Below are 26,439 nucleotides of genomic sequence, written 5' to 3' on the forward strand. Positions count from 1 at the left end.
TATCTTCGTCAATACATACTTACCAATGTATTGGAAAATATGGTACCCTTTCATCCAAAAATGATAGATACTCATAATTACGTCATTATAAGTTACTACTTTAATGTTTTAAAGAAATACCATTTGGATGAAATTAGTTTATATTTGTGTTTTTTATAATTTATTCGAACTGATATTTGTACAAGTTAAAATTTTGGACCAATTAATTACTTAAAAATTTGTTCATATACTTACATATATTTTTTGTATTGATAAGATAACTTACAAGGGATGTAAATGTATATATTATTGATATTATGATAAAACTTATAAAATAAGTTCCATTATCACATTTTATTTAAATGTATTTTATACAAATAGTATTTTTCATTTAATGGTATTAAGAAGGTAATATAATAAGTACTTTTTTTAAATATAATATCATAATAAAGGTCTTATTGTTACGTATGTACGTATGTATGTAAAACAATGAATCAGTAACGTTGTAATATTGAATTAACATAAATATCTGTATACTGGTCAAATTAATTAATTATATAATAGTATCAAGATATATCGTGCGATGTAGTCCGCTGCGAACGGTGAGTGGCGCTCGCCGCGGCTGCTTTGTTCCCGCCAGCCGCGCCCAGGGCTGCCGCTTTATTAATCACGCTCTATTATTTATTTTTTATATTTCTATAGCATTGCCGTGTTGGATGTGTATTTCGTGGATAGGGAGTTTTTTTGAATTGAATTGATTTTGTAATTTAAGCTTAGTTATCATTTCATTGGAGATAAGGATGACTAAATACTGGAAGAATTATTTAAGCAGAAACATGCAAACAAGTATACGATACTGTAATTCTTATGAAAGTACATTTTGTATATTCAAAAATTATACATAACTATTTATACTAATTATTAAAACGAAAAGTAAACTCTAAGTCATATAAAAATGGCCATAGTGTTTGGTTTAATTTATATAATATAGATAATATTAAAAATACTTTTACTATTTTTTTTGTTTATGTATAACCCTGCTTTCGAGGCGGGCCGATAGCAATATCGCTGAGTGCGCGGCGCGGCACGAGCGACTCCGCGCCTAATTTACTCTGCTAACGCCTGCCTGCGCTGTTGCCCTAGTACACACCGCGAGAAAATGACTTACGAGTCGGGGAATGAAAATTTTATTTTTTTACATTGCTAAAAAAAGTTTAAATATTATTTTTAAAATAAAATTATAATATAATTTAAATGTCTCTCAAATATGGCGAGCGTTACGTGTATCCAATACTTCAAATTTATTTAATTGTTTTGTACGGAAAACCGGATAAGCTGACTAGCTTACGTTTTTCCTTATCCTAATTAAAATAATTTTCCTAACGAAATGCTGAACAAAAACAAGTTCAAGGAAATATACAGAATTTTATCGAACACGGCGGCCGTTCAAAAAGTTAAGTGAGAATTAAAAGAGAACTGTTACGCCTAAAAAATAATCCTCCCATTAGCTTATTTTTAGCTATTCATCCAATTTGTAACTTCTGCATTCGATACCTAAGTAAGTATTCCTGACTATGCAGTGCGCTTTTCGTTGCGGATATAATCCGCCATTTTGTTGTACTTAAAAGATTATAAATTCTCATAACATGCATAATCAAAGGGTATCAAATTAAAAAAATGATACAACTAAAACATTAGTTAAATATTTAAAATAACAACAATAACGAAATATTTCAGCAATTTATTTTATATTCATTATATTTCTTATGCCATGTGTGATTTAACTAGATTAGATTTAAAATAAAAACATGCGAAGAAGGAAAATAAATAAAAAATAAAAAAAATAGCAAAATAAAATCAGTTTTTTTTTCTTGACTGACATTTACAAATATGTAACTGGCTACCAGGATTACATGAAATAAAAAGAGTCGGGCTACTGAACTGTAAGCACTGCGTTGCAGAAAAACGTGCCTGGTGGCGAAATGAAATATATCTGCGCCAGGGTTTCGCAGCAGATAAGCCTCGGGGCGGGTGAAGTGGGAGGGGTCCCGGCCAGTAAAGTAGGTGTCACTAGTGATGTTTTCTTTTTTTAACTACCGATATCGATTTTGCCGCAAAAAAACTAACATAACTAAAATTATGTGGCAAATAAAATATTTTTAATTGACAAAACAAAGCAGCCAATATATTAGACAATAGTGAAAAACAGATATATATTTTTTTAGAATTGTGTTTAAGCTATTTATATTCATCTCCTTAGACTATGGTTTAATATGTTAATAAAATAAAAAAGAGTCAGTAAATTGCCTAAAGGTTCTAAAAATAAATATTTGCTTAAAACAATGACTCAATTTCATTTTTTTAAAAAGCGATTAAAAAAATATGTTTCAGAAAATGTATCGATAAATGCGAAATGTTTCAATCGCTATGAAACGGTATGCGGCTGGAGCGAAGCGGCGACGGGACGCATTAGTGAGCCGCTCCGCAGCCGCTTGATTGTATCATTGCTACACACACACACACACACACACACACACGCAGCTCAACAACAACACTCCAGTCACGCGACGACACTATTAGCTGTTGAAAGCTCGCGATAATGTCTTCTACGCGGTAGGCCGGTAGATAGGTAGCAACAACATGCGTAGGTATTTATTAATGTATTTCAGAATTCTTGCGGTTCACGGAAATGTTCGATGTATCTTGTAAATGTACGTAATCATCTTCGAAGGCGACATGTTTAGACTTATGGTATGCAAAGATGACATATGGTAATTGTGAAGCGTGATTCGTCGCGGTTTAAGTGACCTAGTTGCGCCTATCAGACTGTGCATATAATATATTGAGTATTCTAAAATCGATCTTTTTTTAACTCATAGAGCGGCGAACTGGCAAATGGGCCTCGTGATAAGGGGTCATCACTACTATTAGACACTCCAAGAAATTAATCATTCCTGCTCTCACCAATCTTGGGAACTAAGATCTTATGACCTTTGTGTCTGTAGAGTACTGTAGTTACACTAGTTCACTCGCCCTTTGTAAAAGAACACGACGAGACTGTATGGCTGTTTGACGTAAACCAATGTTCATCGAAAGTGTAAACATATCGAGAATATACCTATAAATATTTTCCTAAGAAAACGATGTTTTTATTTACGGCTGTTGATAATTCAATAATCCAAAAATGTTAAATGATGAAGACATTATATACATGCAAGTTTTCATGCATATTATTGGTTGCAAGCAATAACATTATAGGAAACTAATTAAACATCGATTAGATATTTTTAAAAAAGTAGACTTCTAAAATTAATATAAGTATGATATAACAAACATTATAATGTGTTACAAACTACAAAGAGTGACAAGGATGACAAGTATTTTGAGACTGTCTTCACAATAAATTCATGGCGAGTAAATGAAACAAGCAAGAGTTGTATATTTACTTTGAACTCACACGCATTCCATATTATCTCTGCAATGTTTATGATCGCTTAGTACTTATTGTGACTATGTTAAGCTCCATGACGCGTATGTGACGGGATGAAATATCCTTCACTCTGTCTGTCATGTGTTTTTTTTTTACATTAGTCACATCACTCCTAAACTAGTAAAGTCACATCACTAATATTTTTTTTCTCAACTATGGAAAAACATTTATTTCGATTTGATTATAGAATATATAGAGTAAAGAAAAAAATATTTTCAAAATAGATATTCAAATTTAGATAATCTTGATAGTCAGACTCTTTGATACTTAGATTTAGTTATGTAACGAGTTTTAAAATGCAACTAAAGAAATGCATACCAAGATCAATATTTAAATCGCTAAACTTATCAATTTAAAATTTATTTCTTTTCGGCTAAGTCTTTCACCTTTTTTTAATAATATATTTTTATTTAGATATATGTAATTTATTCGGTGTAATGAAGTAATTAGTAACAAGAATATTATAGATAATATCACGTTTTTGTATCAAAAAGAAAATTTCTCACGTTCATTTTTAATCATATTAGCCAAATAATCCAAAACTTGGAATAAGGCCATCTATTATTGAGTAGCATTAAACCGTGGTTTATAGGTTTTCGTTTTGAAAATTGTGTTTTAATCACAACCCAATAGATGGCGTTCAAACTATATTTTAGTCTAATGAATTATTTCGTAAATATGAATGAATATAATATACGGTCTACGGAATAGCAGCTATTTTATGTGTAATATCTGTTATAGTTACAGACTGTTTACTGCTCTTTTTTATTATTATATATTACGAAAATTGTATTTATTGAATAATTTCATGACTGATTCTTCAATCACAAAAAATTAAGAGCCAGACATCCTTTGATGGACATAATTGATTTTCATCTATCTCCTCTTTTCGATTTTGATTTGGTGAAAAAAAATAAAAATAACAATAAAAACCACATTGCTTAAAATTTATTTACTATAAACTCTAGTGCAAATCTTATAGACTGCCTTATAAAAATATATATACAGTTTTCGATGATGACATTTTAATGCAAACTTTTTACATAATTTAACCAAAATGATACCCATTATGTCTTGCTAAAAGTGTACAGTAAAATTTCTTGATACTAAATAATTAAATATTGAAAAAAGATGTTATTTACTACATTATCAGTTTTTATATATCCCACTGTTCTGCAATATCTTGATAAATAACAAATATCACTAGATTGTGGTAGGATCCACCATCTCACTTATTATGAAGAGTAATTAGTACTTGTCCCACGGTACATTGTCAATTGAATGTTTTTTCAACTTGTGCTTCTTCAAATATTTAGAATCAATATATGCATCGCCACAGATGGAACATACATATGGACGCTCTCCAGTATGAGTGCGTAAATGAACAACTAAATTACCTTTCAAAGCAAAAAATTTCATACAGACTGAACAACCAAATTTCTTTTCACGTGTATGAGTGAGTTGATGAGTTCTTAAATGAGTCTTTGTCTTGAAACGTAATGAACAGAGCTGACATGGAAATGGTCGTTCATTTGTGTGAACTCTTTCATGCATTATCAACATTGCTTGACTGGCACATCCCTTGCCACAAATACAGCATTCAAACCTTTTAGTAGTCTTCTTTAAATTCTTCTCAGCATTTTGGCCTTCAGATTCAACAATATGGGTACTTTCCACATGCTGTTCCAATGCTGATTCTACCGAAAACATCTTTTTGCACAATGAACATGCATAGCCTAACAATTTGCCAAAATTAGTTGTTACTTCCTGTTTGACTGTCTTCATGAGTTCCTCTTTAACTTTCATTATTCGTGACTTTGAACACTCATCTGATCCCCTATGTGATGATAATTCGGATTTATTTTCAAACTTGATACCACATTGACTGCATGTGAATGGGTTAATGTGCGTTAGTCGATGGGTCTGCATTGTGATTTTTTGATGGAATCTCTTATGGCAGATGTCACATTCAAAGTCTTTTATACCGCTATGAATCATCATATGGCGTTTCAAATTATTTTGATTTGCAAATGTTTTTGAGCATACATTACATTGGGGTTTACTATTATGTACGTATTTGATGTGTTGGGTGAGAGTGTTGCGTTTTATATTTTGATTACAAAATGGACATGTAACTAGAAGTCCTACTGGATTACTGTGAAGGAGCATATGTCCCGTTAATATTTCGGCTGTTTCGAAACCTTTGCCGCATAGGTTACATAAATGATCACCTGCTGGATTATGCTTGTATTGATGTTTCTCACAATTATCCAAATCATCAAACTGTTCGCCGCAATCACAGAGGAATGTTCCATCTTCTTGTTGAAGCACAGTTGCTATTTGGCTATCATCAGCATACTCTATAACCAGCTCTGACCCGTCGCACTTAACTAATTGAAATTGAGGAGAATCATCCCCTTCATATAAAATTACTTCTTGTGACATTGAATCCCCATCTTCCATTTTAAGAGATAGAGGGTCTGTGACATACTTAATACCATCATCGCTTTTAAGGAGGATAGTTCTTTCTGTGCCCGAAGGAGTGAGTATTTTGATAAAATTCTTAGCATTTGGCAGACTTTTCAACATTTCTCCAGAAAGAGGAACTGTGAACTCATGAGGTCTCTCTTGATCTTCAATTACAGCCAAATCCCTATTGTGTATTTCATTGACATCATCCACATTCATACTTTCATCAAATTGATCACCATTATCCTGTTCTTCTTCTTCATTTTCTAATATAGTTGCAGGTACATCGGTAGGTACTTTTGGATTAGAAACAAGAAATGAATCTATTGTATTTTCAAAATCTCGGTCCTCCTGGTTTTGTGCAGCTTGATTTTCAGGTTCATCTTTCGATATTGATTCTATCACCAGGTCTCTGCTTCTTTCATCATCAGACTTTTCACTTTGATCTTTTTGATTATCAACTACAACAACATAGTAGTAATCATCATCACTGTCGTTTGGTTCCTTTTTAATGATTGATTCTAGCTTCTTCATAGACTCTTTTGCAATATCTTCTATGGTCATATCTTCGCTTGCTTTAAGTTGTGTTTCTATTTGTGAAAATTCTTCATCTTTGCTGTGAGTTATTAATGTATTTAATTGCAGTTTTAGTTCCTTGTCTACTTTCATACATTGTGTGCGAAATTGGTAAGCTGTGGTCATAAGGGTGAAGCAATCACCACACAGCTTTTGTGGTAGGCCATCATCCTCTTGAACCTGAAATAGTAAAAAAGTTTAAACTTACTAAATTATGCAAAGTTAAAATTAAATACTTAATTTTATTATTTCATTGTTACTCTCTTTATTAATTATTAGATAGAATACATAGATTATACTTTCTTTTAGAATTGACCTATTTATTTAGTAATAGAATAATAAAGTATGTTTTGTGATAAAAGAACTTGTTTATTTCTGTATAATGTGAATTACATATCATATACATATTGCGTACATACAATATGATTACAATAATTATTAATTACTTATTTAATTATATTTAGGTTATAGTCCTCTAAGTTTTGATCTTTCTCAATCTTAAAAGTACATGACACTTTATTCTGCCTTTACAGGTTGTGAATATATATTTTTCATCTAATATAACTTTTTTATAGTTAACTGTTACACTATTAATTTAAAAGTAGTAAGTATAAACTCTGTTTAGCGGCAATATTGAAATTTAATCAATGATAAAAATCTTTCCCTTATGAATTACTGATAACTTGTCAACTGCGTCGGTTACATATAGGATTATTTTACATTATTAAGTAAATATTTTACAGTTTATATCAAATATTATTTATAAATCTTACCTCAATTGTTGTAATTTCCAAAAACTTTTCCCTTACATTTTCTTCGGTATCAAAAAGTGACACCTCAGAATCGGGAGACAGACAGCATCGGCACAAATCGGACCAAGATTCCATTTTAAAATGTTGTATACATAATTATCCCGCCAGGAAAACCTGGAAAATATATAAACCGTGGAATTATCTTCATTGTTTTGACAGTTGTTTATAAGTTATCAGAGAGCACAATAAAGTAGGTATCCAAAGAGTAAAATTATCTACGGACCTTGCCATAAAGACGATCTATTCAAAATTATAGACAAGAGAGCGTATCAAAATGGCGGCAGCACACGCGACAATAATTGGAGCGGATGTTGCGCCATGTTACTGTTCGACGCGTTGTGGGGAAAGATAAGGATAGCAACATTGAAAAAGTTTAATTGTAAAATGAATTGAATGTTATTTGCTATACTATAGTAGAATTCTGGGTTTTAATATATTATTTTAGTATTACGAGTATAAATTATTCTACTTTATTTAAATTCTGAAACAAATATATCTTTAAAACTTGTTGTAAGTGCTATATTTGACTTTTTCTTCTTTTTAGGTTGGCATTTCTACTATAGCGAAATAATTACTCAGTATTTTGGTTCTAATTCTGATAGTTCCAGTATTAAAGTTTCGAATCATATACCTATATTTGGATTCTATTCTTTAAAAATAAGTTCGAAGTTTATTAGATTTTTTATCATTTTTTTTTAAATCTATGACATTAGTTATTTGCTAATTTTCGAAACAGTTCGCATATGATATGGTAGATGTCGCTGTATACGAAGTAACTTTTCAAGGTTTTTATTAGATTTTGTAATAAATTATTATAATACGTTAGATCCACAAGGGTTCTATATTTTTGTCAATTACTTATGTATTTACTCCAAGTAATGACCCTATCTAGGATGATATTATATTAATATGCTATAAAGTATGTTTTTAATTACGAATGTTAAGATAGTTTTTAAAACACATAAATACCATATTACGTCCAGAGTTTTTATTTTTTCTTTTTGAAGTTTATTTTATATTTATCCTAAATTTGTTTCATAATTATAATTATTCTTAAATAAACGAATAAATTATTAAATTACAACATACCGCGAAATTAACGTGTCAAAAAGTTTTAATTACAAAGGAATTTCGTACCTACATCTGAGTCAACATCTAGAACATTTTTGTCGGAATGTAAAATACAAAGGGTAAGCCTGACCGCAAGGCACCGTGAATGAAATAATACGAGATTTATTAGGCGGCTCGCTAAAATACGGGGCCTAAAATGTCAGGATTTAGGTTGTAATGTCCACATTTTAACTTGGCCTTTTTATTGCATTATTATAATTACAATATAAGTACAGTATTAATGTCTTTTTTTGCTGATTATCAGGCCGGATATAATTCTACAAAAAAAAACAAACGATTATTACATATTTTTAAAGAGTTGCTAGGTAATGAGTGAAATATAAATTTCTCTCCAGTGATAACTGATGTTTTAATCAAATAGAAAGAATCTTATAATATTTCCATTACGACATAATACATTACGCTTTTTTTTTAAATCTATTGAATATCATTTTATTGATTAAATTGAGTCTACGTACTTTATTCACTAGCCAGGTGCAGAACGTTATACAAATACAATAAATATTAATCGTATAAAGGGCCCTTATCGTAGGGCGCATGGACCGAAGGGACTATTCAATCAGGGCAAAGAAAACGTTAGTTCTCTACTATCGGTCTTGATTTATAACATTAAAGCGAATTTTTTCTAGAAATACCTACTGACAATGCCGACCACTTATTATCAGACTTTTCTGCTCATTTGACATTTACATCGATTAAAATATTCTGCTGACTACGATATAAATAAAAAACAAATGAAGTATTTGTTGTCGCAATGGTGTGCGAAGTAGTTTACGTAGATTTTGCAGTGCCAGTGGCGATGGCTAAAAACGACACTTAACCAATAAAAATGGTACCGCTCTTGCGTGAAATACATTCGAGAACTTATAGTTGCTATTAACATATGCCAGGAAAGATAACTATTGTGAGCATTCAATCATACATATAAAGGTAAACTTTATTTGAATATTGTAATATTAAAGCCATTTAGCATAAGGAGGCCTAAGGAGGAGGCGCGTGTTAGATTATCACTTAATTTTTTATGTGCTTATTTGTAAAGTACCACTATCTGGATGATACAACAACAGCCTGTAAATTCCCACTGCTGGGCTAAAGGCCTCCTCTCCCTTTGAGGAGAAGGTTTTGGAACATATTCCACCATGCTGTTCCAATGCGGGTTGGTGGAATACACATGTGGCAGAATTTCTATGAAATTTGTCACATGCAGGTTTCCTCACGATGTTTTCCTTTACCGCTGAGCACGATATGAATTATAAAGACAAATTAAGCACATGTACCTATATAGTGGTGCTTGCCTGGGCTTGAACCCGCAATCATCGGTTAAGATGCACGCGTTCTAACCACTGGGCCATTTCGACTCCTGGATGATATAAATAATAAATTAATCACTCTATAATGATGCAAAATCGAATCTACAAACTTTCTCTTAGACAGAAGATACCTTTGCCCAGCTGTGGAACCTTTACAGACTGTTTGATTAATTATTCTTTAATAGTTTTTATTTAGCAAGCTTTTCTAACTATTAAACAGATTATGTCATTAGTCTCGCACGTGTTTGCATTTTCAATACAACAATAAAAAGTAGGTCGTAATCGATTGGTTACTTCAGCATTCATCGAGTATTGCATTGTATGTACATATACATATATTGGTTTATAAGTTAAAATGTGTTTTCTGAATGTTAATAAATGTTTTGGTCGTTTCTGAACAGTATTTTAATTTACACTGGAAAAATTTATTGTCATGTTCATTCCATTTTTAAATCGAATCTTAAAATAATAAAAAACAAATAAGTAATAAAGTTATAACGTATCCGTTATATTCTTTGCAGCGTTTGTCAAGGAAACACCGATATTTTTTCTATGAATCATCTATGAATACAATGACATAACAAAGTGCGCGTCCAAAAGTATATAACATAGCTTAGATTCGTCTTTTAAATTAATGTAACAGAAACCATAATTCACAAGTCAATAGAACGAAACCACGTAAGATGTGTGAGGCATCCCTTTTCAGTCCCACTGAGACGATGACGGTACTGATGATTTTTAATGCTTAATCTGGACTCCTGACTCATTACCAACTTAACGCGACACAAACATAGTGCAATGCGTATACCAACTTAAAACAAAAAATAAATCAACTAAACAAAAAAGTCTTCGAAAATTAAAATAAAAAGAAACTTAATTCGACATATAAGTTAGATATATCAATTATTTTCATTCAACGTTTCGTCAGTAAGATCGTTTATAAACAAAGGCAAGTACTGTTTGTTATTATAATACTATCAGCTTAATTCGTGTATTGCAGGATTATCCCGAGCGGTGTGAACCGGCGACCGCAAAGACGAGACGTTATGTCGACCATATACACGCTCACGTTTAGTTATTATTTATAATGTACATAAGGTTTATATAATAGCTATGTTATATAGAGGTATTGTTTGGACGTTGCTGTTTCTGGATTCTTGATAAAATTACTTGAACTGGAAAGGGCTTCCACTGAGCCGATTGAGCAAATTGATAACTTATCATACTCAAAGTTTTACATCTATTTCGTATAAGTTTAGTACATATTTAATTGTAAATTGCACTTCTTTATCTATTGTTTTTTTTTTGTTTGTTAAGAAATATAACGCACATTTTATTCCATTTGGAAATGGATTATGGACACGCGATTTGCCAATAGCTCAGCTATTTTGTACACTATAATTTTTGACTATTATATCTTTATTTATAATATAACACTATTCCAATAAACTACACGTATCTACTAAAGTGTTATTTGCAAAGTTCTGAGAATAGTTGAGTCGAGATAGCGCAGTGGTTAGAACGCGTGCATCTTAACCGATGATTGCGGGTTCAAACCCAGGCAAGCACCACTGATTCATGTGCTTAATTTGTCTTTATAATTCATCTCGTACTCAGCGGTGAAAGAAAACATCGTGAGGAAACCTGCATTTGACAAATTTCAAAGAAATTCTGCCACATGTGTATTCCACCAAGCCGCATTGGAACAGCGTGGTGGAATATGTTCCAAACCTTCTCCTCAAAGGGAGAGGAGGCCTTGAGCCCAGCAGTGGGAATTTATAAGCTGTTGTTGTTGAGAATAGTTCCATCGGCGTTCATAATGCTATTTATTCGCTAATCCATAATGAATAAGATAGATTATTTAAACAGCTAATGATATTGCATCACTGTCAAATGTTGTTTATTTGGCTTTTGTCATCCTCTGGTTGGAAAAGACTACATATAATTTAAGCCTAAAGGAGGTACATTTGTAAGTCTCTGCTAACAAGTTTAGGTAATGAGTAAGTAACAAGATCTCTGTTGCTAATAATAATACTATATTGTTGATCTACCCAAGTGCGGCCATGTTTTGTGTTTGTTCAGACTTAGCTTAGTTTTACGATATAAAAGATTAGAAAGCAAGTGATTATCATTACATAGTGTTAAACTAAGTCGGTCACCGCTGTCTGTCCCTATGTAAGCTTAGATCTTTAAAATTACACAGCATATTTGAATGTGTTTTTTTTGAATAGGTGATTCGATAGCAAGGTTTTTGTAACTAACACATAGTCAATATAGTAAAGAAACACTGAAAATGTTAGAAGTTTCTACTGTGATGTCGTAAATAAACAAATTCTGTAGTATATTTAGTATCAGTACTGCACCTGTGCGAAGCCGGGGTCGCTAGTTTTACAGACATGATAAGTTGGTTTGTTTTATTATTTATGTATAAATCCTTAGGAATAATGAACGTTTTACAAAATAACTGAATGTATAAAATATTTAGGTTCTAGCCCCGAGAGTGTGGGTTACATGGCTGGTATTTATATCGATGAAGGGATTGTCAAAATAATAAATTATTTTTCGAATTTTAACCATAAAAAATTTATAAGTAAATTATGTATAAGATACATTCACTATCTCTTATATATACTCTTTAAATACTTGCTGCCTGTCTCCATTTCTTACGGGATAAGAATTTTATTTACTTCTCAAACAACAAAGGATACACACACAAATATAAAAATTATTGAAATCGGTGGAACCGTTTAGTAGTTCAGTACACGTACTGAAGATTTTTATATAAGTTTATTATAATGATTTGTTACATATAACATAAAAGTAGACAAACATATTATATTTAGGTATGTATTATTATATGAATACACACACTTTTTTCTTTTCTAGCATTCCTGGGTAAAGAATATTAAATGCTTGACTTTAAGGTTAAGGGCTTAAATTTTTATTTTCTGTTAAAAATAAACGCTACAATTGTTTTTTAATTCAAATATACCCGAATATATAATTAAAGTGTTAAAGTTACGTAAAACATTTAATTATTGTGCAAAATAAATGCACAAACAAAATACTAACGTATTTCATTTTGAAGATCTTTGTTCTGCTTATGGTCTAAAATAAAATATGTTCTAAAATAAGTTAAAAAACCAATCACATTAAAAAAGGCAATTGTTTCTATCCATTTGTTTTTTTTTACTTAACTAGTTGTACCACGGGTTTTGCCCACAAATAAATCGTATCACTTATGTGAATTAGTTGATTGAGTCGAGGTGGCCCAGTGGTTAGAACGCGTGCATCTTAACCGATGATTGCGGGTTCAAACCCAGGCAAGCACCGCTGTTTCATGTGCTTAATTTGTCTTTATAATTCATCTCGTGCTCAGCGGCGAAGGAAAACATCGCGGAAAACCTGCATGTGACAAATTTCATAGAAATTCTGCCACATGTGCATTCCACCAACCCGCATTGGAACAGCGTGGTGGAATAAGTTCCAAACCTTCTCCTCAAAAGGGAGAGGAGGCCTTTAGCCCAGCAGTGGGAATTTACAGGCTGTTGTTGTTGTTGTTGTATGTGAATTATATATATATATATATATATATATATATAGTTCAGTTATAATCCTGACCACATAAATCTACATTCGTTCATTTATTGAATTATCTAGGTTTATATTACGAATGTAGAAAACGAGATACATATTTTTATATAAACGATGTATAGCTTTTATGAAAATATTCCGCCTAAATTGCTGTAAGCGTCTGAATTCTCGTTCGCTATTACTTATTCAACAGAATGATTGGTTGGAGTTGAACGAAAATCGATACTGTTTTCTTAGTGTTTATTATAAACGTTCTCGTCTGAAACTGACGGGCAATTTTAATATGTTTACGCGATCGAAATGCTATTCATTCTTATTTCGGTTTATTGTAAGAAAGGAATAGTGTAACAGTTCAGATTATTTCTATCGATGTATACCGTTATTTGTAGGTTAATATGACATGTATAAAATATATTAGTTGAGATATCTTAAAAAAAGTTTGAGTTTCATGTGTTTATAATTTGCCTAGTTGCCTGTTTGTGATGAAGAAAATTCTTGAGGAAATCTGCTTGCGTTGGTGATAACTGATAACTCCCGTGAATGGCGCTTTTTTTTAAAGTTAAATTGTAGTTCATCAGTTGTGTTTTGATAAAACTATATATTATTTATTTTCTTATAACGTATTTTTGTTTAACAGTAGTAAGTTTATAGATTCAACAAATCAAATCAATCAAAATATATTTTATTCAAGTAGGCTTTTATAATCACTATTGAATCGTCATTTTACAAAATAATAGTCCGTACAGTTACCTTCTATTAGTTTATTTGCTTTTTTTCATCTATACAAGGTGTATTGCATATGCATTGTATTTTTTTTACAAATTATTTGAATTTATGAATTATCTGGGAGGTGATGGAGAATCGGTATTAGGGTCAACCTTGACATTTGTGCCATGTCAGGCATCGAATTCCGAATAACGTTAATCCTTAAGATGTCTCTTAGGAGATCGTACCTTCATTTGGGATGAGGTCGATAGAGTCAGCTATACTAAGCTCACATGACACTTTAGTGTACTAATATTCTTTCAAACGTTCTATATTTGTGTCTGTAAAGTTAGCTTCAACACAAATTTTGATTGTAATTTAACAAGAGTTATCCTAAGCAAACACTAAAAATAATAACTTGGTGGTAGGGCTTTGTGCAAGCCCGTCTGGGTAGGTACCATCCACTCATCAGTTATTCTACCGCCAAATAACAGTACTCAGTATTGTTGTGTTCCGGTTTGAAGGGTGAGTGAGCCAGTGTAACTACGGGAACAAAGGACATAACATCTTAGTTCCCAAGGTTGGTGGCACATTGACGATGTAAGGAATAGTTAATATTTCTTACAGCGTCATTGTCTATGGGTGATGGTGACCACTCCACCATCAGGTCCGTCCGCCAACCTATACTATAAAAAAAAAACAAAAATAGTGATTCTTGAAACAGAAATGTTTGTTACAGAATAAAACATAGTCGAAGCTTCAAATAACTCAAGACAAGAAAGACAAATTGTTCAAGGGATATATGTCCGAGTACAAAACATCCATCCTGAGAGATTTCGAAGCAAGACACGTGATTTTCCTTTCGCTCGTGGTTAATACACCTACTTACTGTTATTTTTATTAAGAAATAAAATCTACCGAATCTTTTTCAAAATAAAAAAAAAACTTAGTTAGAAAATAACAGCTACTAAATGTAACGCTGTATTTTAACGGATTCTACTTTATTGGATTATAATTTGACTATTCAAGTGGTCTTTTAAGATTTATAATTTCATGAATGAGAAGAAGTGGATATACGAGAGTACAGGCTGTAATTTTGTCATACATTGTGGTGTAGTCTAAAAGTGTTGACAAAAATATTATGAATTTTCTTTGTAATTTACTTGTTGTCATTAGTAGCTCAATCTTGGAGTTGGATATACCGTTCAGCCTCAGTCCGTGCCGCATTCTGAGGAACGGAAATCGTTCGGTACATCCCCTAAATTATTTCTAGCACTGTTGTATATGTTATCAGGTCGGATTATGAGAGCGATGAAATGAGTACGCTCCCATAGGTGTACTCAAATCGGTCAGGACGACCCTAGTATCGCGTAAATTCATTTTTTTTATTCAACTTTTTTAATGACTGGTTTTCGAATAGACAATATTTAAACACTATCATCGTTTCGGAAAGCAGTCTTCAGTGAGAAGCAACAGTAAGAAACTCGCGAAGTTGCTCTTTTCAAGTAAACAGATTTACAAAGCTGTTTTTCCCAATTTGTAATGGAGCCCGTTTTTTTTCTAAAAAAATATTTTTTTAATGAATAATAACATTCATAGAAATACAATTATATACATTTGCTACTGTATCGTGACAAGGTAGGAATAGCTGTCACAATTCCAATTAAGCAACACAAAGAGGCTTCGTTCCGCCGTGTGGTTTTTTTAATTAATAGTCTTTGTGACGTTGAAAGACGATGAAGATGTATGACGAATTGCTAAGCACAATAATCCTACTGAAATATCTTGTAATATTCTTTAAGCTTCTGATAAAAATATTTCTTTAGATGTACCTACTTAAAAAAAATCTCGTAAATTAAATATATAAGGAATAGTGACTTCACAAAAAATAAACAAATCGTACCCTGTGCGAAGTTTTATGTAATTTATTATTAGTTTATTTTCTCAAGCGATCGTAAGCGTATCGAAAACGATTGCTTTGTACGGAATCTATTTTCCTCGAGTGACACTCACACTTGGCTACTTTTGCCAAGATTATCAATATTACGCCTTTATTTTCCAACTAAGCATAAATCTTTTGGTCTTTTCATAACCTTATGAAAATCTATATTTTATCACTGATAATAAAGTCTTTGTTCATTTTCATTATTGATTTATATAAAATCTTTACAATATATAACAAAGTCTTGTTACAGCGATAAGGCATTGCATACTTTATAGAAGTCGGAATGAAAAAGACTTACTTTCTAGATATTTCATTGAACATGTAAATAACTTCACTATTACCATTGGGATAAAAGCGGAATTTGCGTGTAAAATTCAATACCAAATTCATCTTGTGATTTTTACTATCTAACCTAATATATAGGTCAATTTTCAAGATGTATGATGTACAATGTGTGCCAGCAGTACGTTATCAATCCATGTATCTGTTTGCAGCGTAATTTCTTGTAAACTGACGTCGAAGTGGCAGTTTCTATTTCTTCCAACTAGCAAATATTTTTTGATTGGGTGATGAGGAATAAAACAGATAAGTCCTTCGTTGGATCATCATCGTCACTATTTTGCCCTTTGATGGGAATAGACCTGGGGGGTCCTGATTTGACATTGCCTTTGTCTTCATTTCTTCGGACAATTTCCAGAGTCTTTTATATCAGTTTGACTTTGCATGTCAACGTTGGAACGCGGTCTATATGTTACACTTGTACAGTTCTTCATCTTACACAGAGCTTCCTATATGAGTCATAGTGAAGAGCACAGGTTGATTAAACAGCCGAATTTCAGAAAATCTGAAGTTTTCAGTGGACATAAAGTGTGATGTATAATTTCTAAACTGCAGTAAATCTTATAAGAGATCTTTTGCTTCGAAGTTCTTTGCTGAAGGGATATATTATGCGCAAAGTAACTGCCATATATAACAAAAAGACAAAATTATTTCTAACTGTAGGATTCCCTCTTTGAAGGCTGAGCAAACCTTTTGTTTGCTCAGATTATTAATCATCATTACATTTCAAATTTTTTTGTAATATTTCGACGTAACGGATGTAAGTTTCTATATTCGAAATTCGAATCCCAAAATTATTCAAATGAAAAGAAAGAGAAACAAATAATTTAAAAGGGATTGAAAAATATTCCTCATAGATTTTGAAATTCAAATTTCGAATGAGAGAGCTCAGAGTCGGTAAATCACCTTCATTAATATTCAATGAAAGTTGAAAATTGTATTTTTTATATTCAATTTAAATGAAATATTATAGTTGGTTTTCGTTTGTCGCTTTTATTATATTTTGCGAGACTATTCCGCTGTATTATATTAAACAAGACGAGGTGTTTTTAATACAGCAAGTAATATGTACATATATTCAGCGCAATGACCTATAAATGCCCCAAAAATTGCCGGACATAGATCATATGTTTAGGAGTTTTTTTGTGTATAGTGCAAGTCGCAAATGTGTTGCATAACTCACTAGCATGCTTCTTAACTATTTCTTACTTTACCATAGATTATGATTTATATAAAAAAAAAAACAAGCAAGAGAAGACTCGCAGGATCTTGGTACTTCAGTAAACATCAGTAATGCGCCATTGATAGCTCAATGGCGCATTACTGATGTTAACGTAATTTGCTTAGACAATAATATAAATAATTGTGTTGCATTTCTTTACTTTGTTTAAGTTTTATCATCTTTCTACAGTATAGGATACTATATTTTTATTTGTAAATGTTAACATATAACTGCTTCATCGTCGATAATACGACTATAGGCTACGTCAATTTTCTCCAGGAATTTTAATAAACTAGAAAGCTGTAAGCAAATAAATACTTAGACTTCTGTTGTTAAGTTGGGCTTTATCGGTTCTCAGGTTCTCAGACTAGTTTCCGATTGTAGTAATTTTATTTGAACAAAAAAAAATGTTTATATGTATGTAAATATATTCAATGAATACGTATTTTATTTTTGATACTATTTGGTTTGAAAAGTAAAATAATATATTTTTAGATCATCTAAAAACTTCATTAGCTTGTCAAACGTTTATGCGAACAAAGGCTGGAGTTCGTTTTAAATATGTTGATGGTGTATAAATAAGGGAATAGTCGTCTTTTTGTTCATTTTTATAGTAGCTCCGACGAGGGGTCGACTGTATTACAAGGTCATTGCTAAGTAAACGATACCATCTATCTACTTATCTGGAACAATCCCGAATTTTCTACAGCATTTTCTTTAAACTTGTATGATGTATCAATTGTGATTAGCACGATAGTATTGAGCTGAAATGGCCTAGTGGTTAGAACGCGTTCATCTTAACCGATGATTGCGGGTTGAAACCCAGGCAAGCACCACAATATATATGTGCTTAATTTATGTATTTACTCCTGGAGGATCTTAATAAATAAATAAATAAATAAATTTGTGTTTATAATTCATCTCGTTCTCGGCGGTGAAGGAAAACATCGTGAGGAAACCTGCATGTGTCTAATTTCATCGAAATTCTGCCACATGTGCATTCCACCAACCCGAATTGGAACAGCGTTGTGGAATATATTCCAAACCCTCTCCTTAATGGAAGAGGAGGCCTCGTCCCAGCAGTGGGAAATTTACAGGCTGTTACTTTACTTTTTTTTTACTTTACGATAGTACCTTGGATAATATAATCAATACATTGTTCTGCTTAATTTTTCAGCCTTCTATACACTCAAATAGAACTGCAATTATGTTTAAAAAAATAATCTGACTAGAAAATTAAGAAGAAGAAAATGCATTGAAAAGCAAAAATTCACTCGAGAAGGTTTTCATGAAATGGTATATGTACAACAAAAATATACCTACTTTTTTATACCAGGCTTACACCAGTGGCAAGCTATTATGTTTATTAAAAATGAGGTAGAGTACTTAATTGTAATTATATTTGTTCTTTAATCTTTGTTTATACTGTTAAGTGAAACCTCTTAGTACATTACTTTGGGCTTAGCACAGACTTAAAGCTTTTTGTTTATTAAATATATAAAACTTTTAAATTAAAAGTTTGTTGTTGTAGTCGTTGTAGTATTAGACAAAACTAGCATGTGTTTTTTATTTATTTGGTGGTAGGGTTTTTAGCAATTAAAGCTTCTTACGGCATTTATCTAATGCACGCCAATAATAATATAAAGCGCCGTGCGTGAAAAATCTATAAATGAGAGAAATTTCTATGATTTCATAAATTTGAAAGAAAGAAAGAAGAAAGAAACACACACATATAAAGAAAAAAATATATACAAAAATGGATATAAAAACAACGTAATCAAAGAAAGATATAATAATAAAGAAAAAAGAAATATAATGAATATAAAACTTGTGTGCAGTCAAAAGGAGACAGCTCAGGCTATGAGGGATTTTTATCCCTCTGCTGATTTTCAGCTGTCTCCCTTGTAGCCACGCAATGACAGTATCAACTTATACATAAACACTTGAGGGGTACGGGACGCGAGGCGCAGGCTGCGACCGATCACACCACCGCGTGGTCTCGGGAGTTTTTATGAAAAAAAAAAATTGACAGATAAATAATCTGATACACTAAAACTTCAAACAATACAATGTAATCTTTTAAAAAGGAAAAACTTCCTATTCATTGAATAAATTAATTTTTTCTTGTTTTCTTAAAATCAATATTAGTTAGTGACTTTTAATAAAAATATTTATTTACATAATTATATTTTAAAACCATCTTTTACAAGCCATAATCGTTTTTTTTTTCATTGTGATTTTCCTCTTTAAACAAGTAGCCACCAGGCGCACAGAACGGCAAGGCAACGTAATTACAGCCAGCTCCAATCTTCATTTTACTTCACTACTAGTGGGAAGCAGCTCGGAACATTAAATATTTAGTAGTTAAACTTGATTACATCTTACATTGTATGGAGTCCTGGTAGGTATATTTTTTAAAATAATTACAGCACAGTTTTAGTTTCATGTACTATACAGGTACTAAATAAGAATGTAAATTTGTATGTCACTAATTATAACAATAATTAATAATTAAATAGTGTTAGCGTTGTTTTTCGAAAGCTATGACATGTTTTCCCTTTGTAATTTTTATTTCATTGTAAATTGATCTATATTTGGCTCCAAATTGATGAAACCTCTTTAAATGATTTTTGTAGTGTCAAATAGAATACATTGTTTCAGTTAGACTTAGAGTTTGTGGTTAAGAATTTATTTTAATTATGTTTACGTTTTTCATTTTTTAGTAGCACCACGCTGTAACTGGTTCGCTCTCTAAAGTTAATTCTCAGTTAAATCAAAACAATTTAGTAAACTGTAATAAAGAATCCCCTATTTTTTTCTACACATTTACTCTGGAGCTCTTCAAAATGTGACCATAACCGATTTTTGTTTGTGCATCTATCGTCCCGTAATCACTGAGATAAAAAAATGACTTACGCTATTTGAAGTATAAGATAATAACGTTACTTTTTAACATATCAACTATCTTTAATTTAATATCTGAACGACGTCTCATTTACATTTAAAACATACAGTAACTAAAGAGTTCATGAAGATTGGAGAAAGGATCATTAAATTAATGTACACATGGCAGCAAAGAGCTCTACCTCCATGTATCATAATATTTTACTGAATCCAAATTTTAGAAATGTAATTAAAGCGATAATATTTCCATTCAAAACTACATACTTATCCGCAATGCAGAGTCAAAGGAGTAATTAATCTCTGTGTAATGACCTAAATGGGTTTGAAAATAAATACGCTTATAATATCGAAGTTTGAACATATTTAGTTACAAAATATATGCATCAATTTTAAAACTATGTGTTACTAAATTCTATGTGAATAATTATAATTTAATACCGATAAGACCAGATACTGACTCTTAGTAATCCTGATGTTTTATGATGGCCTGGTTACATGGGTGGAAATTTCGTACGTCTAACGGTACTTCCCTATATAAAATATAAGCTAAGCACCAGTTCTTTGTATTACGTACTTACTGTACCGACTGATGGCGGTATAACCATCAACATAATAGGCGTAGCTAAATACCACAGGCCGGTGACGGGCAGCAGCGTCACCGGTGCGAGAAGCTACGCCCTACGATCGCCAACCCGCCTGCCCAGCGTGGCGATTATGGGCAATAACCTCCACATGCAGCACACACTTACTGTATTGAGGTTAAAATAAATATATAAATATAATACGACAACAATTAGATGTAGCATCGGCAACATTTTTAAATCCGATCAAATCTACGCTATCCCAAATTATCAATATATACCTACTATTATTTCTTATGTGAATATGATCTTTACACAAACGTAATAACTTGTAAATATCATATGATCTACTAATATAATATAGATAATATATTCGTCGATTTGAAACGTCGATTTACATGCACTTGCTTTCTCATGTTGAACTGACGCGAGAATCTATAGCGACAAATAGCGTCGAATGGCGCGATAGGGAGCTATTTCTATTGGTTGTATAAATCGGCAGTAATCGGTTTTATTGATTTTGCCGATGTTACATTTAAGTTGTGTCGTACGTTACATATATGTTATTAAGGCGTTCAAAGTTCAAACCAATATTCCTAGCCCTTTCACGGAATTATGGTTATAGTTGTGTTAATAGTTGGAATAACCATTTTCTCTATCACTGCCCTGAGGCACTGATCCGGTGAACTTGACACTTCCACATAATTGGGTGGTTTATTTGGGATTTGGGAGGTCCCGGGTTTGATTCCCTCCCGAGTCGATGCAGAAAAAGTTCACTTTTTTCTATGTTGCCTTGGTTAGGGGTGTTTGTGGTACCTATATGTGCTGGTCGTTTCTTCTGATTTTCCATAATACAAGTGCTTTAGCTACTTACATTGGGATCAGAGTAATGTATGGGATGTTGTCCAATATTTACATTTATTATGTATATGGTAATTTAGCCAGTCCTATCTCATATTATTATCGTATTACTATCATGACTGTATATTTTAAATGTTGACAAACAGTAACTACTGAGTTTCTTGCCGGTTATTCTCGGTAGAATATACTTTCCGAACCGGTGGTAGCTTCACTAAATTGATAATGAAATGACGATTCAAAAGTTCTTTTAAAAGCCTACTTTAATAAAGTTTATTTTGTTTTGATTTGATACATAAATAAGGGTATCGGTATGTCAGTTTGAGAATTATATTTATAGATATCGAAATCGGTTGACCACTGTCGCCATGAAAGTTGCCACATTGTATCATTTCATGGAGAAGGTTATTCTAACCGTTTTATCATATAAATTTTTTTGGGGCGGATCGGTTAAAGGCTTTGCCAGATCAGTTACTTGTATAGACACAGCACGTCTAATGGGTTCTGCTATTAATATATAAATATTATTAAAAAAAAAACATAATTTTACACTTGTGAAATTATGTTTTTTTTTTAATGGTATGGGTTGGCGGACAAGCACATGAGCCACCTGATGGTAAGTGGTCACTATCACCCATAGACAATGACACTGTAAGTAATATTAACTATTCCTTACATCATCAATATACATCCAACCTTGGGAACTAAGATGTTATGTTCCTTGTGCCTGTAGTGCTCTTGCTCACTCACCCTTCAAACCGGAACACAACAATACTGAGTACTGTTATTTGGTGATAGAATAACTGATGATTGGGTGGTACCTACCCGGACGGGCTTGCACAAAGCCCTACCACCAAGAAATGTAAAAAAACAGACCGTTTTTAATTTCTTTATGAACATAACACATACAAGACATACATTTTCATACATTTCATTTGTAATCATCACTCGCTAATTCTGGAAATGTGATTTGGCACAAGCGGTTGTCGTTATGATATCAAAACATAAAATTTTTGATATAACAAGCCATCTTTCCCACACAATAATATCAGATCTTATATCAAATCTTAGTTATTTGGTATATTACTAACGAGATTTAGTTTTTATAGTAGCTTTTTTTGTGCGCATATAAGCGCATATTGGTAACTGGTTACTGGCCGTAGAAATTGCTATGTATCATTGTAAGAAACTTAGAAACGCCACCAACCTTGGTAACTTATATTTTTTTCTTCCCTTGTGCCTATAGAACAAATGTAGAACTTGTAGAACTGGAACAAACGAATACAAATATATCTGTTTGGTGGGAGAATATCTGATGAGAAATTCCAAAGTGTAAACTTATTTGAGATGCAGAATTGCATCAGAAAGTGACAATACGTAGCGGAATCAGCGTCATGTTGCAAGCGCAATACACGAGAAGGAGAAGCGACTTTGAATAGTGCAGAACACTTACTCCTTGAATAAAGCAACCACATTTTTACATAAAAATAATTTCCTACTGCTAGGCCTTCTCTTTTTTTTAAGTTAGAGCTAATTCAACCACATTGCTCGCTGAATTGTAAACTTTCATATGGCATAAAAACATCCAGCTTACTCAGATATTCCCAATGGGTTTCTTCTTTGGTCGTTTAGATCGAGGTGACTCATAAAGACAATTTTTATTTACATGACAATTCAGCGTTGTTTGCAAGACTATAAATCTGTAGTCATCATTGAAAATTAACATTTAACATCCACAAATTTGAGTACTTTTATGTAAAATTAGTTTTATAAATATTCACATAATATGATTTGGTCAATACTTTACCTTTATTGACACGCTTTTCTGTATAATGGTCAATTGCTAGCGAGTTTACCAATAGTTTTATTGGTGCATTATCTATCTATGTTTATTACTCTCATTAACTTAACCGAGAAAACTGTTTTGTCGAGAAGACGAAAACACGATCAGGCAATCCTGCTTCAGAAGTTTATGTTTGAAACGTAAGAACATAAGTACTTCTGGAAGTAGTATGCACGGGTTATGGCTCCTGTAGCTGAGCTAGCAAGAAGCCGGATGATTAATTGCTCTCTTGCTATCATGAAAGATAACAAGAAGTGCGCTAAGAGGAGCATGCATTTATCCTTATATGTCCACCGCATAAACAAATTATATATACGGGAGTGAGCAATATATTCAATTTTCACTTTTTAATTACTTGGTGACCTTCTCAATATCAAACAAAAATTGTTGGTTTCTTTTTGTTTGCCTTTTAATTGAGTGTATTTAAAGGCTCAGAGGACTTGTGTATTGACGATTTAAGGATGGGTTAATATTTCTCACAGCGCCGAAGTCTATGGGCGGTGACGACCAATAGCTATGAGACGGCCCATTTACCTTTATGATAAAAAACGTACTATAAAAACAGATTACGCAAAAAAAATTAAATTAACAAATTCAACAGTGGAAACAAAGAACTATTAGTAAACATATCGGCCGTCCAAAAGATCCTAGTAGTCCAAAAGATCTAGTAGTCCTTGGATTTGTATTGAACTCATGAAAAGATATTTAAAAAAAGTAGATAAAAATAGAAATAATTGTACATTTGCTATCGATTATATATTTGAAAATTTTACTTTTAAATATTCTTTACCCATAATATGAAAAGTAAAAGTAAAAGAATTTACAGATATCGGCACTAACTTCAGATCCAATGTTGGCCTTTCATATGTCTTGTCTGAGAAGGTTCTACTTGGTTAATACTCTGAATTGGTTCCTTGGCTGCTATTTGCCTACTATTACCAAAAAAAAAAAACGTAAAAAATATCGTGTGCCTCTTTTGTTTGATATTACCTATAAAGACTTAATATTAATGACATTTTACTAAATATTATCTTTAATTATTAGAGGATACACTTGACTGCACACGGATTCTTAGTTTGACTTTCTTTTTAATTTGATTAAAAGTTATCTTTGTTTAATTATCCTCATTCGTGCTTGTATTTCGAATTCATCAAAGCGTTTGTTACAATTGTTGACGCTGTTGCCAGAAATTAAAAATTAAGTATTTCTGTTGACATTTAAAAAAATACACATTTTTAGGATTTATTATTTATATAATAAGAGCCCTTCCACCAAGTAAATTTTTCAATAAAGTCTTGTAAAATTTATAGTTTATAGAGTATGAACTACTACGACAATAAGTTAGAATTGTATTCACAAATTAACTTTCACATACACCTTAAGGCTTGTATCAGATATCCTTAAACTGTTAGTTGTTAACGTAATATCAATAGTTATCCATGCGAGCAGGTTAATTCACTTCATTAGTTTGTCATAAGTTTAAAAGATAGATAGAGATAGTTATATTTGAGCAAATACGAGTGTGAGAGAAACAGAAAATGCTGGAAGCTGTGAACTGTAAAGGTATGTTCACAGTTTGTGGACCGCACAAAGGATTCGGGGTCACGAGGCCGCTTTAAGAAAATTTACCAACAATTTGAGGAATTTATTGAAACTTTTAATTTTATATTTTTGATCATTTTTTCTATATTTAACAATTTTTGTAACAATTTACTATTGAAATATAATTAAATAAAAATAAAATAATAACTACAACGTCGACGATATTATAATAATATGTTTATTTATTTTTATAAATGTACATAGAGATACTTATATACACTTTACGGATTATAAAATAGATTAAAGTTTAGAGGTGGTTATTTTATTGTTACATATTGTTTTCATCTTGACACTTGCTTGATTAGCATTTATGCTAAGAATGTTTCTTAGAAAAAATCTTTACAGGGAGTTTTCCCGAATCGGGTAACACTAACGAAAGCGCCGGGAAAACGGGCCGCAGTCGCTTCAGTCGGTCGCCGGAGCCCAGACTGCTCGGTAATCAACTTATGTATATATCGAATTTATATCGATAAATAATCGGACGTTGCACATCACTCAATCCCATTTTTATTTCGGTTTGATGTTTCCTTAGTTATATATAGTTAGTGTAAAAATTGTTTTAATAAGTGCTAGTGTAGTGACACCGGGATACCGCAGTATATTGTTTTAAAGGTGAGTCCAGGTTAAGCGGACTACTATCATCTCCAATTCATTTGTAGACCTAATTTTGTATTTCGAATTGTTCAATTTGCATATGTAATTAATGATATTAATAAAAAGTATTTGCTGTAATTAAATTATATTTTTCATACAAAACTCAGACAATTCTTTCGTTAATAGTAATATAAAGAAATTTTATTCTAACCTAAAAGTGGACTTGATGATCTTAATTAGTATTATCGGTTTTATGTACATCACTAGTTTGTATAAAAATGTATTAAATATTTGTAACATAATATAAATAATTATACATGTATTTTATAGCTTTAATTGATGAATTAAAATCGTAAGTAACTATATATACCTATATATAGGTATATTTGTGTCGTGGTATTTGAAATATTTATATATATTTGAATATATTAACATTTCAAAAAAAGAGTTTGTTCTCTTTTTAGAATCAATTATTTATTTAAATA

At 31.8% G+C, this 26,439-nt stretch overlaps 2 protein-coding genes across 4 annotated transcripts in view; one reads left to right on the forward strand and one right to left on the reverse strand.

Annotated features, from left to right (window-relative positions):
* Nucleotides 1-4,395: 4,395 nt before the first annotated feature.
* On the reverse strand, nt 4,396-7,657 carry LOC124540075 (zinc finger protein 93-like). Of its 2 annotated transcripts, XM_047117488.1 has the most exons (3): nt 7,550-7,657; nt 7,288-7,440; nt 4,396-6,694 (listed from the first exon to the last, which is right to left on the reverse strand). In XM_047117488.1, the coding sequence occupies exons 2-3, from the start codon at nt 7,399-7,401 to the stop codon at nt 4,718-4,720; spliced, it is 2,091 nt and encodes a 696-aa protein (XP_046973444.1). In that variant the 5' UTR covers nt 7,402-7,440; nt 7,550-7,657; the 3' UTR covers nt 4,396-4,717. The 2 variants fall into 2 exon arrangements, with proteins under 2 accessions (XP_046973444.1, XP_046973445.1); XM_047117489.1 differs by lacking the exon at nt 7,550-7,657 and having other exon boundaries at nt 7,288-7,534.
* An 18,003-nt stretch (nt 7,658-25,660) lies between these two features.
* Nucleotides 25,661-26,439, forward strand: part of LOC124540118 (inactive dipeptidyl peptidase 10) — a 199,087-nt gene continuing 198,308 nt past the window's right edge. Inside the window, exon 1 of one of the 2 annotated variants that reach the window (XM_047117551.1) lies at nt 25,661-25,972. The gene's annotated coding sequence lies outside the window, so the exon portion shown is untranslated. The remainder of the gene's footprint in view (nt 25,973-26,439) is intronic. The other variant, XM_047117549.1, reaches the window with a different exon arrangement.

Source organism: Vanessa cardui, chromosome 24 (assembly GCF_905220365.1).
Source record: "Vanessa cardui chromosome 24, ilVanCard2.1, whole genome shotgun sequence".
Classification (NCBI taxonomy): Eukaryota; Metazoa; Arthropoda; class Insecta; order Lepidoptera; family Nymphalidae; genus Vanessa; species Vanessa cardui.

Coding starts and splice junctions, on each gene's coding strand:
- LOC124540075 (XM_047117488.1), bottom strand. CDS start 7,401: ATGGAATCTTGGTCCGATTTGTGCCGATGCTGTCTGTCTCCCGATTCT. Junction 6,695..7,287: donor TGGAAATTACAACAATTGAG/GTAAGATTTATA, acceptor TTACTATTTCAG/GTTCAAGAGGATGATGGCCT.